This window comes from Harpia harpyja, chromosome 7 (assembly GCF_026419915.1).
Source record: "Harpia harpyja isolate bHarHar1 chromosome 7, bHarHar1 primary haplotype, whole genome shotgun sequence".
In the NCBI taxonomy this organism is placed as follows: Eukaryota; Metazoa; Chordata; class Aves; order Accipitriformes; family Accipitridae; genus Harpia; species Harpia harpyja.
In genome coordinates, this window is record NC_068946.1 from 49,380,385 (window position 1) to 49,397,077 (window position 16,693).

The 16,693-nt window shown below is 39.7% G+C and overlaps 1 protein-coding gene across 1 annotated transcript in view; it reads right to left on the bottom strand.

Annotated features, from left to right (window-relative positions):
* Positions 1-11,755, bottom strand: part of NCKAP5 (NCK associated protein 5) — a 375,601-nt gene extending 363,846 nt beyond the window's left edge. Inside the window, exons 1-2 of the mRNA XM_052791617.1 lie at positions 11,644-11,755; positions 11,341-11,469 (exon numbers count right to left, since the gene is read on the bottom strand). Coding sequence (XP_052647577.1) covers positions 11,341-11,409 — 69 coding nt within the window. The 5' untranslated portion in view covers positions 11,410-11,469; positions 11,644-11,755. The remainder of the gene's footprint in view (positions 1-11,340; positions 11,470-11,643) is intronic.
* Between the last annotated feature and the right edge of the window lie 4,938 nt (positions 11,756-16,693).

Genomic DNA, 16,693 nt, shown 5'->3' on the forward strand with positions numbered 1-16,693 from the left:
GCGCAAGAACAGAAGTAAGTAGAAACAAACTGCTAGCAGAGCCATTCACAGCAATTAGAGCTCGACAAGCACTTACAGACTCCCTAGAAAAGAAAAATATCTGGTATCGGAGTATCTACCCTTGAATGTCCCTGCCTCCAGGGGTGCTGAGCAAAAGACATATTTACACTGCAGAGTTTTTGTGTAGCTCTGTTGACAGAATGAAGCAGAGTATTTTCCATGTGAAAGATTTAGCCAGTCCTTTGGCAGCTTGGTTTTCAACCAGAAAACACTTATTCTGTAAAGGCAAAACATATAGTGATTTAACTGAAATTTTCAGTAAGACACACTTTATCTAAAGATCAAAATTGTAAACTTGTGGAGCAAAACAGTGTACATCACCTCTTTTAGTGTACATCGTCTATTATAGCTATAGAATTAAATGAGCAAGAGGGCCAAAAGTATATATATATTTTTTAGAACAAAACCAGGATTTTCCAGCTGGGACTAAACCAAATACAAAAATCTCAGAATATTTAACACAGGCTGGAAATTCTGGTTTGCAGACAGTTCAAAGCTATAGCTTTCATTTGAGGCTTTCCTACATTCACTGTGAGTAAGTGGACAAAATAAGCAAAACTCAAGAACAGCAGGAAAACTTGACCATAGCTATTTGTAAAATAAATCTATCTGGATACGTCTACATGCCTTTTTGCAAAGATATTTTTTTCCCTTTGTACATTTACATGCACACGGTCCGTGACACAAATGTAGATTCTTCTAGGGATGCAACAATATTCAAAGCAGGACATTTGAGAGGATGCCATGACTGAGCCAGCAGTGGGTAGATTTACTATTCATTCTCAGTCTTGCAGGGTAGGGAATTATATCAACACTATAAAATAACATAGGACATAATTTCTCTCTCTCTTCTCCCCAGGATTGTATTCAAGCGGAATCAGGCAACTGTGAGAGACAGAGGAGACCTGTCTTTCTCAGGGTGTGTGTTATGTTTAATTGCTGAAGGCATGAAGCATTTTAAAAGGCTTGTCAATAAAATCCCTATTTAGTTAACCCCAATCTCCTCAGATCTCTTGTTACAGGCAGCCTTCTGCTCTTAACATCTGGGCAGGCAAAGCCTCCAATTACACTGCTGCATTTGGTAGCTTAATAGACCTAGATAAGGGTCCCTGGTATATTCATTTCCCTTGGTAACAGCTTATCTCTGGCTAGTCTGATGATACGCAGCCTTTATGTCACAGCGAGGCACATAATCATGTGGCAGGCCACGCGGCATGTGTGCATATTCACATTCAATCCAAAGCTTTCTGTGACCTGTCCTCTTCTGTGGCTGGACTTAGATCTGTCACAGCTACACTTTGTAATTGACGGGGAAGGGGTAGGGGGAAAGGGAGAGAGCAGCCCAAGATCGCGGCCAGGAGCAGGCTCACACCACTCGAGCTCTTCTCCCCTGCGTGCAGCCTGCTCCTTGCTGGCATCTTCGGGGAAGAGGGCAGGAGCGGGCAGGAGGCTGCTGAGCTGGCTCTGGACCAGATGGCAGGCACCCACCAGCTACTCCCAGAGGCCCTGGGAAACAGAGCCTGGCATGCACACTGCAAATCATCAAAACTCCTCCGAATCATGACGTGAGGCTCCATCCAAAATAAAGATCTACTATCAGTCAAATAGCTCCACAACAAGATTTCTCCTTATTATGTCCCCGACTGGGTAATATTGAGGAAAACCTCTAAAAATCAGATCTTGGCACACAGTTGTCTCTGTGTCCCTGCACTGAGATGAATCTATGACTCTTTTCTTCTAAGCCTTGCTATTGGCAGCTGTAATTACCACAAACTTCTCGTAGTTCAGTCTCTGCAGTTTGTCGACTTGAACATTTGACACCCACTTCTTTTTGTTGCTCCCAAATTCTGCATTGTACCATGCTGAGGTTTCCTTCCTGAATGACTCTCAAAATACATGCAGACATTTGTCTTGCTTTTCCCTTCATTTTCACTTTTAGTTCCCCCTCTGCAGCCAAATCAGTGTCTTTAAAAGCTTTTTAGAAACTGTTTAGGATTTAGTATTTTCACGTTGAAAGTGTGACAGGGAATTTGCCGAGATTCTGTAGCAACATGGTCTGATTTTCCTGCTTTTTTAAAGGCCACAGAATATCATTGCCCTCTGTTTTTCTCAGTCCATCTGCCAGCTAATTTGCAGGCACTAGTAAAATCATCTTTTCTGTTCTCTCTACTTCTTTGTTTTCCTCCGCTTTTGCATCAAGTTCTGTGACAATGAACGAGGGCAGATCAGCTACAGAAATTTCTTTTAAGGCTTTTATTTTAACCTTCAAGTCTCATGTTTGTTGCTTTAAGTTTATGTGCCAAAGACATGAGAAAGCAAAAGCCAGCAGTTTGTCAAAGCATGCTCTCCAGGGATTTGGGTTCTGTTTCAGCTGTCACCATGTCACCATATGTACCTATTGATGTAACTTCTGATGTGCAGCAACAAATGGTAAATAATTCCTCTCTCGGAGCGCACTTCTGCCTGTGTTGGTGTCAGTGCTTTTGATCAATAAACCACCGAGGTGTCTTCCAGCAGTAATATTGTTCCAACTGTTGCTCAGGAAAAACACGCTCCATGCACTATTTCCCTGTTTTCAATCCTATATATGAGCTTTTTACTTTTATTCTCTCTTCAAGCAATATCTTCTCTAGCTTGCTATGCAGCTACTGCTCACTGTTTATCCACAACTCCAGTTCTTGAAAAGGCTCACTGGTTTCTATTGGTACAAACTAGCTTTAATCAAAGTAATAGGTCGCTATCTGTATCGCTCCAAGCAAGGATTTCAGTTCTTCCTGTGGCACTGGCACCTAATAGAGCCATTTCTACACATTAGGCCCGACACTTACTTCTTCTAACATAATTCCCTGGGTTCACTGAGTCCTTCTGAACTCGCAGCCCCTGTATGTTGTAGTTATGATGTTAGGTTTTGCCAGGCTGCTCCAGAGTCCAAGAATGGCACTTGCAGTAACCAACTGCTGCCAGGACATCCAGCGCTTTACACACTTCTTTATTTTCAAATCTCTCTTCTGCAAATGAAATCCAAACCAGACATCTCCACCACTGCTACATGGAAATGCCATCGTCCATCTTATGGTGAAACTAGTGACTTTATGCTGCCTTTATCCAAGCTGATGCAGATTCCACTTCTAGCACCCTACACGCACTGCTGTACTGGTAAATGATGTTCCTTAAACCCATGCAGCCCACAGTGTTTCCCACACTATTAGCATTAGCGATATGCTAATATCAGTAAAGCCTAAGCACTGCTGTCCCACACCAGTGGTTTCTCTTTTCTCCTCGCCTCTCCTCAGCTTCTGCTGTGAACTGACACATTCAGATGGTTCTTTTCTTGTGTGTTTTCTCATGCCTGACATAACAAGACCTCTGGTTTAATTTTGACTTTATTAAAAATGCAAATGCAGACAAGTATGTGCTGTTGGCAATACATTTATAGATAGCTCCATTTTTGCAAAGTCCTGGTGTTTAAAGGCATTGGGTGTGCACAACAGACAATCTGTTCTTCTGTTTAGATGGTTTTTATGCACTCTACCCACACTGGCATTTTCTTTTCCCACAAAGTTTCAAGCAGATTTCAGGGCTGTCTATTATATAGACAGTTGATAGCACTTCATTTGCCCAGTCTGTGGAATAGATGTCCTTACTGTCAGATTCGCAGAACAGTGCAAGCAATACTAATGCCATAAGGAATAGACTTTACTAATATTGCCTTAGTAATTCAGTTTACTGAGTGCTTATGTCAATTCTGTATTTTGGGGTTTTCCCTAAAAATGTACAAACTTTAACCTATTAAGTTAGTAACACTACATGTACATCATTGCTGTTCTTTCCTGTATTCCATCTTCTACCTCAGAACAACACACTTGTCACCTTTATTAAACTGTTCTCCTTGACTTACGCTCCTACTCTATGTACTGAATGTTATGGATGCTTTAGCTTGCCTCTGCAACACACTGTGAAAACTGAGGCTCACGTTCTGCATGTCTTTTCCACTGCTGCATCATGCCTGATTACACCCTTGGCACATGCTTTTCTTCTGATAGTGTATCCAGCTGAATAAAATTCTGAATTATAAATTCACCCACAAATAAAAATCCAAGTTTTGAGAGGATTGACAATATTTGCAGATTCATAAGGAATCTGGCAGCAGTTTTAGGTGGAAAAAAAAAAAATAACCAGGCTACAAACGTTAGAACGTTAGCCAACATCTGACTAGGCAATATTTTTAATGCCACCTTTCATTTCAAAATGCTGGATTACATTATGTTACACAGTGATGTTAGACGCATTGTGAATGTCACTGTCAACTAGCAAAAAGTCAGGGCTATTCCTTTCACTGAATTTAATTCCCGCATACGAAGAGTTCCCCTCCTGCCTTGCTGGCACAGCACTCTTCACAGCTTTGCTATAATGTCGCTTTCTCTGTGGCACCTTTCATCTGAAGATATCAAAGCAAGCTACAGACACATGCTAATAACAGACCGTTCTTAGAATACTTATGAGGTAAGAAATTATTATAACATCCAATTTATTGATGAGAAAACTGAATTAGAAATTTATTAAACTGAGTTAGAAATTGATTAGAGGTCACAGATGTTGGACTTAACCCCCAAACGCCTGGCTCCCAGCCCCGTGCATTACTCACAGATAACACATGCGCACTTCTCAACAAAGGTCTCCCATTCAACTTAGTGGTTTTGCACATGATGCCGATACAACCGCAGGTAGACTAGATGAAGGTATTACTCCCACACCCCAGTACAATTCATTACATTACACTGCTACCCTTATTACAACAAAGTGGTGTCATTAAAGCTAATCCTGCAGAGCCCCACAGGAGTGTGTGACCAGAATGAAAGCGGCAGGGCACAGTTCACGAGCCACCAGAGAAGCACTTTACCGCAGCTTGCTTTCAGAAGTAAAAGCCTCATTTTAAATAAAACAAAAACTTTTACTTTGATAAATGCTGGCTGCTTCAAAAAGATACTCTGTTCTCAAATCCCCCCCAGCTAAATGCCACCACAGCTGTAAGGGCCAACCACATGTGTAGTCAGGCTGGGAATTATCCACACAAATAAAGAGCACAGCTTGAAACATTGACTTTTTCCTGATCAAAAGGGTCTGGGAGACAACTGGACAGTTTGGATCAGGCAAAGGATAGGGCTTTTATTATTTTCAAAGAACACCCCAGTGAATAGAATAGCCAATGTGGCCCTGGTGGCAGTGATAGGTTCTAACATTCTCCTCATCCCACACAAGTTACTTAAAAGCTTGGCTTTGGGTCTGTTTAGGATTTGTTTTTTTCCATTTTTCTTTTTATGGAAGAACTTTTGTAGGGAAAACCTGAAATACAATCAATCCTTTCATTAGCTTTTTTTATAGCATTCCCTGTCTAAGCTGCCTCCCCCACATACCAAATAATAAATTGCAAATATTGCCAAAGAAACCTTGTCACATCAGAAATGTCTTCATTATACCCATATTAAGAAAATATGTGCTTTAATTTTATTGAAGTACAATTTTTATTTTTCTATATGTTTTCATATTAATTGAAGTGAAAAAAAATACAAAAAAATCCCTTTCCATCCTGTTTTTACCTAGTTTCATTCATTAGTTATTTTCAACTACACATGCTGAAATGAAAGATTTAACGTGAAAAAATTATTCATGAAAGAATTTAAAATCATGGAATATTCACACTATTTCACTTCATAAAGGTGTTCTTTTTAACAAAACCTAAAGGATTTAAGGATTTAAAATGCATGATAAGGCAGAACATTCTTCAGAAAGATCTGTTTCTCTTTTATTAGCCATATATCCCAGTCTAAACAGAAAACAATCTGACGTGGAGGTATGTGACAGCTAAGCAATATATTCCAAATAAATATTTTCCGAAAACATTGTGAATTTTGCAGTTTATTTTAATTCTAAACAGAAGTACTGCGGCAATAATAGCAATGGCTTTGGTCTCAACTTCTTACACAGCAATCCAGAAGGACATAGAGTTCCACCTTGTTCTCCAACTGTTGTCTATCTTATCATCTTATAACCACATATACGATAAAATATCTTTAGTAATGTCATAACAACATGATGGGATGGAGATCTGTTATTTAGAACCAAAAAAGAATCAGAGATCTTCTTTAGTCCTCCTATCTCAAACCAGTTTGATTTTCAGAGTTGTGGTGTTTTGGTTGTAATCAATTTGCAGAAGAAAACTTTATAAAACCAAAATACAGTAGCATCACTTGTACAACAGATGAAACAATAAGGTAGTATAAAATTATATTGAAACTGTAAAACATATACCCTTATTGCGTGGTATGTTTTGGTTTTTAAATATCAGGCAGAAATTACATAGATATTATTTCCTTTAACTGTTCTCATAGGATTACCTGTAAGAATTGTTATGAAGTTAATTATTTCATAATTGTTTCACCTGAATATAAAGCTATAAAACATCATTGTCACTGCAGGCTTACCTGCTTTGTCTGCAAATGTAAATGAGTGTCTGGGTGTATAAAATATCTCCAACTTATTGCCAATATTGGAAACCTACAGAGCAATAACAGCCATTTGCTATACTAGAGATTTCTGGAATAATACCTATGATATTATGACTAAAAGCTGATAGGGATCTAATTTCATTGAAGTGAACAGCAAGACTCCCCTTTGACCTGGGCAGCAGTGGTATCGATTCCTCTGTTGCATTATCTGGCATTTCTTAACAGTGGTAGGATCCTGAATCTTGTTAAAATACATGGCTTCAAAGTACTAACTTCCAGTAAAGCATTAATTCAAATATTCATGAGGCCCATAATCACTCACTAAAAAAAATATGTCCTATGAACATATTTGTACATTTATATTTCTTAATTTTAAAAAGGTTTATTTGCCCTCATTGTAAAGCTTATTCACCGAAGACACCTGCTGGAAAGGGGTAGAGTAGTATATGAAACAACACTGAAATCTTTTTCTGTATCTGAGGTGATCAAAAAGTAGTTACTGTGCCTGTGGTGTAAGGAACAGTGTTTTAATGTATATGAAATTTCTCACTGGCATGTTGTTTGAAGGATGTTTCTGAAATGGATCCCCCTCACATGAAGCCTGAAAGTCATTGTTTGATGGGATAGGCTTGAATACAAAACACTCTGATGAAATTTATGTTCATATTTTGAAGGCCCAGATCCATATTCTAAGGAGTTTGAAGCCATGCCTTTTTTTTTTTCAGAAACAGCTCCTTCCTTTACTTGCTCTTCCATCAAATACCATCGTAGCCTATATATTCAGAGTCCAAGAGATGAGAAAGTAAGAGGGAACTTTTGTTTTAAACATCACTATGCAAAACTTGTAGATTAAATCATGGAAAAAACATTCCAGAAGAAGATTAGAATCTGATGCAGATGGGAAAAGCAGCACAGCGAGGCAGGGTGAGGAATGTTATCAGAAACGCCTATTTGTATCTCATGGTCCAGAATATAAAAGTAGAAACACATTTCCTTTAAACACACAGAAATCAGAATTCTTTCTGAGATACAATTATGCTGGAAGACTCCACCAAACAAGAAGAAGCTGGTTTTGAGTAAATCAAGGCCAGATTTTCCAAGCAGTGTCCAGCCCTGAATGCCTGAGAGGTTAAATACAAAACCTTTGGGAAGAGATACGAGAAGAGAGACGTAAAGACTTGCACAGGCAGGGGACTGGACTAAAACATAGTGCTCAGATAGAATTTGGTAACAGAGTGGATACAAGGGTAGTGAAGACACACATACGATATGAAGGCAACAATAAAGAGGAAGTATGATAGAATAGGAATTTGGGGAAAATGAGAGGAACACAAAGTGTTTTGTTTTGCCCAGTTGAATTTCATGGAGTTACAAGGTATCCGGTGTGATTTACTAACAGGCTGCTGAAGGCACTTGAATCTCAAAATGTCTCTCCCAATTTGTTATGAAATAATAGCTGGCAGTAAACAATGAACAGTGCTCACGTGTTTCTAATTAAACATATGGATGACACTCTCTAACCTATTTACACATATTCTACTCAATATAAAGCTTCAATAGACACTGACCTGTTATATACAAGTACTGAAAATGAGTGTATGCACTGAGAAACGCTACAGGCAAGCATAACCTGTAAATACCATGCGCAGCAGAAGACATTGTTTTAAATCTGGGTGTGTTAGCCTGGTAGTGTGATGGGTTTCTATGTTCGAAATATTGAAATACTGCAACATTTCTTTCCCTCACATGTTTTCTTCAACACTTTTGCACCAATATGGGATAATTAGCCTCAGATCTTCAGCTGGCACATACTGGCATAAATCATGGACCTCAGGCCAGTGCCTGAAGACTTTTTTTCAGCTGTGTACAATCTCCCACCCTACTTACCACTTGCTGAAGGGCAGGGACAAAGCATCGCCTTCTCATACAGCCACAGTTTCTGTTTCTCCTCTAATTAAGTCCTTATGGGCATTTTAATATGCAGGTAGCACTGATTATTATACAAAGCACTTTTGATGGTTACACACACAATATTCCCTATGACATTGGCAAATGTCTCTCTCTGCTCCCCCCTTACTGATAGGAAAGAGTAAGAATTAAGCATAGTGCACTATCTTGGCTATAAATTAAGTCCAAACTAGCAGTAGGTAGGACTGGAAGCCAAAAGTACCTAGTTCCTTGTTCCCATCCACGCAGCAGACCACATTGTCACCTCAGGGAAAAGGAGATTTCTTTCTTAATGCATTAAGTAAAGGCTGAATCTAGTGCATTACATCAGTAAAGACGTTAGGGAAAAACAGTACTGATTTGCCATACTAAGCAATATCTTTGTGCAAAAGTCACAACTGCTAGCATTTCCCTTGCTTTCAGTACCCAGTTTCTATGAGTGTTCTTTTCTCTAGATAAATATTGATAGTTCATGGCCAATTGTTTGGATCACAGCAGCACATTTTAGCTGCAGGATTTAGGCTGGAGTCTGTTTCAGGGGTGTGCATGCTTAGAACTAATAACAGAGGTTGGCCCTGGGAATAAACACATTTCTGAGCATACAAAACCTGCCAGATTTTGTTTGACTCTGAGTGTATTAGATAAAATTGTGAGTTCATACTAAACCTACCTTCTCTGCCCACAAGCTAGAAGACAACTGAAACAGTTTTAATAGCGCTGGAAGCATGACGTGGCCTGCTGAGTGCATGCAAGCTGAGAAGGCAGGTTTTGTCGCAGGCTGAACAACCTGAAAACAGCTACCTCTCACCATCAGAGCACTGAGCTGCAAGGCCTGAACAGGAGGGAGATTAGCTTCTCATTAAGGTCCTGAGATCAGCTCAGAGTCTGGGGGAGGACTCACTACTCTTCCCTACTTCTATTTCTCTCTAACTATTTTTATTTTTCAAAATAAAGGGATGTAATTCATCATCATAAGAAACAGTGCCATTTCAAAGCTAAGGAGAAGGACAGACCCCTTTTGAAATGTGCTCTGCACATTTCTTCACTGGCCAGCTGACACTACCTGAGAAGTGCAGACCTTCTAGCTAAGGCCTAAAGGAGAAGAACAGAGTCCTTGAAGGCCTGCAGAGCAGCAGAAACCTGGGAGGGAGGGACTGCTCCGCTGACCCCTGCTAAAGAGCACAGCAGATGAATGAAGGGCATCAGTGGCTAGACTGAAACCTGCTCAGTCCCTATTCACTGCTTTTAGCATGTCAGTGGGCTTTTTACTTAAAAAAAAACAAAACAAAACACAAGTATAGCATAAAATGAAGGAAATTACATAGTTGTAATAATGTGTAAAATTCAAGGTAGACTAATCATCTTAAATTTGCCCGAGACAAATGGCCACCACAAATTAGGGCACCTTACAGCATGGGGATACAGAAGTCAGACCAAAGAGATGGGACAGAAGAGTTTGTTTTGCAGGAGGTCTTTGTAGCCTTTCTGGTGGAGAAAATCTCAACAGCAAGCTGCAGTGTGGTGAGGCAGGAGTGGCTGGCCAGAGTGGCCTGTGGGCAGCTCAGGTAATGGGGTTAGCACAGGCATGGATGAGGCCTTGCTACCCAGCGTAGCAGGCAACAAGGCTCTGGTATCCCACAGTCACTACCTGTGTGTAAGGAGATGTTACAGGAGATGAGAAATATCTGCTCAAGAAATCATCAGAGATGAGGACTTCAAATGACTATTGGTACATTCTGGGAAGGGAGTGCTTGCTTGTTCTCTGGCGTCCTTTACCTCGCTGCTGTCATTTTCTCCCTCTAATCAAGTACTGCTTCATGAATCATTTGACTTGTTATTTATGAGTGGCATTGGGCAAAGTTTAATATTTTGCAGCTTTCGTGTGAGGAGCTAAACCAGTGCTCAACAGTGACCCCTAGAACCTGAACCCAGCCCTTGTGGCTATCAATGCCAAATCCACCTGCTTTCAGCAGTTCCTAGCATCAGTCCCAGCCATGCGAGTACTCAAAAAGAGGCAGCTCTATTGTCAACACCCAGGAACAAACTTCTTCCTCAGAAGACAACGCCTATGAATGTCAAAGAGATGGCATGGGTTTCCTTGGCTCTCTCAGCTTTGCTTGTTTCAGTATTTGTTAAACTAGCATGATGAGTACTTGACATTGGTGTGTTTATCCTCTTGCACAGCTGTTCAACATCTATCAGCATTTTTCAGTCATGTATCCATAGTACAGCTATAAATACTCTGTGTTAATCTCAGTCATCATTTGAAAACATTAACTAAAAATAAATCTAGAATACAATCTCAATGAATTCAAATCCTACGTACGGCAAAACCAATTATTTTACAGTATGTGGCATTTACATTTCTCTTTCAGGTGACATTAGTCTAGTTTATACATTTACTATGGTGAACAAATTTTTCCTAGTATCCTCAATAGTAAAACAAGCACTTCTGATTAGATGACCCAGGCTACCTACAGCTCTTATACACTAAGTATAAAGTGATACAGAGTGATCCCACAGAGACTGAGTAGGATTTTAATTACAAGATTGGTATATTTGTCTGGATTCCTTTCTTGTGTAAATCCAGTGAATTGAGGGACATGCTTCTATATGATAACAAGTTTCTATTTAGGATGCTGTAAAATTCCTCCAGCACTTTTGCTCTGGAGAATCTTGAAAAAAAAAAAAATCACAAAAGGTTGTGATATTGTGATGAATAGATAAACACCTTTAAAATTTACATCATTATGAGTATTGCCTCTTAACAGCTATGTTTTTATGACAGAAGACATATTCAGTAAATTCCATAAATATTCATTCTTACCACAAGACTGCTGTCCAGAGAAAGTCTTTTCCCAAATTCCCTTTTCTGTAGCTGTCTTTTTCTCTCCATAGCTGAGGTTATTTGTTTTCCTTTTGATCAACTAGAGATGTCAGACTGTTTCCAGCATCACTGCAAAAAAAAAAAATTAAATGCACATTTCAATATCTTACTTAACAGTTTCTGTCTTTCATCATTAACTTTGTAATAACCCAGCAGCTAATGACTTTGTGTCTATAGTAGGCTGTGTTCCAGGAACAAATTTTCTGTGCCAAAAAAGCTAAACTCTCCAGATAGAAATATTACCAATATGTTTGGGTCACTTCTCAAAGAATAAAAAAAAAAAAAAAAAAATCTGCTACTACTGTCTTTATCGATACACCCCATGTTTTCATAGTCTTTTTTGAACTGGGCTGGGAGCTGGATTTGCAGAGCTAATGAACTACCTGGGGCCGGGGAGGGGGAGGCAGGGAGCAAAACAGTCCGTTTCACATTAATTGCACTCCTCAGTAAGCCCTGCTTGTTGGCACATCTGTGCTGCTACTATGATGTACAAATTTTGGACCTAATCCTGAAGAGTTCTAAAAGCTTTCAACTCCCATTATCCTTAATGAGATGAATGCCCTCAGCACTTTCCTTACGGTTTTAAAGTCAAAGATTCTGCTGTGATAATCAGTCCCACTGCCTGTACAGAATGGCCAGGAAACTTCACCCCGTAAAGCTATCACAGATGGAATTAGTCTTTCCAGTTTTGTAGGGTTTGGTTATTCCTGGGTGGTGGTTTCTACTAAAACAAAGTCACAGCTTACAAGTGACAACTACCAGCTCTCTCTTTTCCTAAATGTTCCTGATGATATATGTATTTGAAAATTTTAGCTTATCTTTTAAGTTAATATTTATCGTATGTGATTCAGCAACATGGGCAAAGGTAATGAATTTATTCAGGATTTACAGAAAGTAGTACAACAATAACAGAAATCAGAATCTAGCCTAAATTAAGGCAGGCTGGTACGCTCATAAATATAGAACCAAATACAGGAATTTTCTCCTGCATCTCATAATGACTGCATTAACTCTATCAGAGGGCAACATCCTATATCTCTTAATCTGGGCTAACTCTCATTAAGGACAAAGAGCTTTCACTACAGGAATTTGTCCACATTTTTTAGTCAAGATTTGATGTGGAAGCCTATTTAAAAACATAATTCTAGTAAGGTTGAGATATTCATACAGCACTGCTTAATGCTAAACCTCAAGAAATTCACTGCATTTGACTGAAAAACAAGACTAAAGCAAAAGACAAATCTGTCTGTTTCTGATCCTTTTTACTTACTGCAAACAGCACCTTCAGTCACAAACTGAAAATGATGCATGAATACTACTGGGCTTGGCTGTAGGGTAACACAGCCGGCATTCCCAAAAGAAGCCTTGCATGTGCCCTCCAGATATATTTGCATGCCTATGGATAGACTTAACTTCTCATGCACCTGTAAACGATCCCATCTGTCACTGTGGCAATATCAAGCAGATAAAACCACCACAACTCTTTCCTCAAGTTGTCCTCGAATGCTCTGCCAGGAGGGCACATAGGAGTCCGAACATGGGCCAAGCGCAGGCCGCCTGCAAGGAGAGCAGGATGCCCTGGGCTAAGCCTCCGAAGCCAGCTGGAATTCAGAGGGGTCCCAGAGGCACGCAAACTGGGATCATCAGGTACAATGTGGGCATCACAACTGGGACTCCTCTTGTAAAACACTTCCCATGGGGAAACCGTAATTGGTCCGGCTACCAAGCCATCCAGTGGTAAATTCAGCCTTCTATTAAACAGCACCTGGTGTCTCCTACACTTCTTCTGTACTTCTGGTTTACACTTATGCAAGACCAGAATTCAGGCCATTTTCTCCAAAATGGATAAAAATTAGCCTCTATACACATTCATCTAACGAACACATGCAGTGAGAACACGTACACACAATGGTAGGAAAGTCTCAGTTATTGCACTGTGGTCATTCCTGCCTTGTGTTTTTTTCCCAGGTTTACCTGTAAGCCCTTGCTTCCTTTTTGTAGTACCAATCCTAAAGCTACACACACTATTTAATTCACCTAATATGGAATCTCAGTGGTGTGCTATCACATAATTACCATTGTTTCCTGATTAGCTATCATGTCTCAAAAGAAATACCACAATAGATTTGTACAAACACAGAGGCCATGTATTACACTGTTCTTGTGATTATGCCAGAAATTAGCAAAAGAAAGAGCTTATGTAATCTTTGTATCATTCATCATGCCTGGAGAGCATGACTTCCACCAAAGGAGTCTTTGTTGATCAGTGAGCACAGAAAACTTAGTAGTGAGCTAGTGAGAGCTACAGTTGAAGCCAGTTTTATCCCTGTAGAAGGTCAAGTGTTTAATATGAGTAAGTGCCTGAAGATTCTGTCTGCAGGTATTTGCTGGAACCACCCCAAATTCTAGTTTAGAAGTAAAGAAGAAAGGCTTATTATTATTCCTATGGCTTATTTGCTATGCTGCTTTGGGCACTTCAAGTAGTGGATTTACTGTAGCCCTACCTAGCACAGCACGTGGACCTACTCATGTGCAGGTGAAGCAGCCTCAGACCTGCAGACTCCACTCCTTCCCAAACACACACCATGAAAGCTCAAATCTCCTGGCATGTTACCATTAGCAGGCTGTCACATATCTCTCCTGAAGGGTTAACAACCTAGGGCTGAACCCACTTAAAGTTTTGAATCAAAGGTAATTATCAGACAAGATAATACAATACATCGCCTGTACCAACATAAGCTGGTACCTCAAAGTACCCAACTCAGGATGCCTATAAAGAAAACTGACCATCAGAGTGAAGTACTTAACAAAAACAGAACAAGTTTCCATCTTGGAATGGTTGTTTTTGTGGATCATACTACTTCTCACAAAGAAAAAAAAAATGACCCTCTCAGGTAAATCCGTCTTCCTCTGAGACCAACCAATAGACACAACAATTCAAAATGGAGCTAACACATCCACCAGGAAGCTCAGCAGAGGAGAACTGTCATCCAGATGGAACAGTCTTGAAATGTAAAAGCACTGAGAATCAGTTTGCCCAATTATCAGAAATATTATTTTTGTGTTACCAAGAGAACAGACTGTAGAAATTTATCCACCTTCTCTGACTAATTTGCTTGTCAATATCTTTACAGCGGAGGCGCCAGTGATCAGCATTCAGATCTTGATTGTCCCATTTAGTTCAGCTGAACTGTGAACTACCACAAAGCCACTTCTGATTTATGGTGTCTTCACTGATACTGCACTCACATATGTACATTGCCAAATCTTTGGGGGCACATCTTACAGTTCTTTGTGCTGCAGGAAATTCTTCTGCTGTAGGGCTCTTCTCTAAGGGACTATAGAGTTCATCTATGCTGAGCGTATTGGGGAAGGCACTGAAGTTAGAAGCACTCGGCGATTAAGCCTGTATCCTTAAGAAGTGTATGGGGATCAGTCTAAGAGAATGCAGGTCCCAGATGTTTGCTTACTGTCTTCTCAGTTTTGCACTGAGCTCAGGGAAGAAGGTTTTGTATGAGCACAGAAAAAACTCTCAGGGGAAGACCTAAGTGGAATCTTGCTTCAATATGGTATACCCTCACTGTTCATAAAGCCAGCAAGCCAGAAGCATCAGCTTGATTATATATACTAAAGCACAGTATTTTTAGTACTCAGTACAAGAATGTTCATTACTTCAGGAGATGGCTCTAAAACTATGCCCTGGAGAAACGGTGTGATTAACATAGAAAAGCACTCTCTAAAAGCTATGCAAGAAATTTCTTGGATTATAATACCTTCTTCATTTCTAGTAGTAACAAAGGATGATTGATGTATATTGCTTTAGCTGATGAAAAAGTATAGCATTATATTCCTTAGATAAGCATCCAAGATATTTTCAGACAGTTCGAAACTGCAGTTACATTTCAACAGAGCTATGCCAACATATGCCAGCTGGGAACTAGCACACAGTATATCTCTTTGGTAACCGGAAACGGACTGTATTTATTTTTCTGTCTCTTACAAATTAGTATAAATTTAGCAGTTATGACACACAACAAATGACAGCTCTGCCAACTAGCATCCTTTCATTTAAATTCAGGCTAGATATAATGCAGCCTCCCCACCCTCTGCTTTGCACACCTTAACACTGCCAGAAGCCAAAACACCCATAGGGCAGCAAGGTATTCCCTCTCAGCAGTCTGCTTGTATTTCTGAGGTGTTAACAAGACGACAGGTTTTGTGATGTGGACATCAAACTGTTGGGTAACAGAATGAGGCCAAAGTTATACAGTGATCACCATTAAGCACTTTTTTCTACTCTGATAGTCCTACTTGTTCAGCAGCCATAATTTAAGACTAAAAGGGAATAATCAGAACTGGTATTATCCCTCAGCAACGAAAGGAGAAGGAAAATAATATCGCTAGCATAGGTCAGGAAGCAGCTATGAGAAAGTAAAGATTGTCATCAATGCAAATGTTAGTTAGAATGAACAGGTGACCTAAAGGTGAAAGATTTTATATCTCATTACCAATCTCTGGAGTGATTCAGTTTTCTAAGAACCTAATTGAATTGAATTGAATCTGTCACTGTCCAGCTGTTTCTTTTGCCAGTTCTGGTGCTAACATCAATGTGCGTATGCTTGCTTTTGTTGTGGTCTTTGTAGGAAAAGGAGTAAATAAGTACGGTACGGTTTGTCTGGGCCTTTTCAGAATTGGAAAAAAACCCAAAACCATTCCAGAATTAAGGAGTTGATGTGTATTCAACAGATCAAAGATTTTTCAGTTCTCTAAAATCACTACATTTATCTTCCCAGGCATAGATCAGTCAAAAATGCTAGGTTTGCACTAAGCTTTGGGGGTATTTCTCTTGTTGGTTTTTTGTTTGTTTGTTTTTTTAAGTGGTAGAGCCTTCAAACCATCAGAGCAGTAACAGCAGAAAACCCCACCTTCACAAAAGATGAGAAAATTCTGCCTAGTGATTAAAAGCGATCCATGAAAATGGTTTCATTACCACACCCTTATCTCTCCCCGTCATGGTATTTACCCTGGTCATGACTTTAAGCAATAAAGTGGAAAAATAATTCCAAAATTCTCTGTTGAGCTGGTGTTTCAGACTTCAACACTTGGGAAATAGAAAACTACAGCGACATCGGCATTTCTGCAACCTGAAACTTTGCTAAATTGTTTTTTTTTGTTTTGCCCACAGTGTATTTCATAGCAATGCCATAAGCAGGGCCTGCTTGCCTAATGCCCAGTACTCCCAGGTATTTGCTTAGGCTAGTCAGCAGTTTGTTAGTGCTAATGTATATATTGT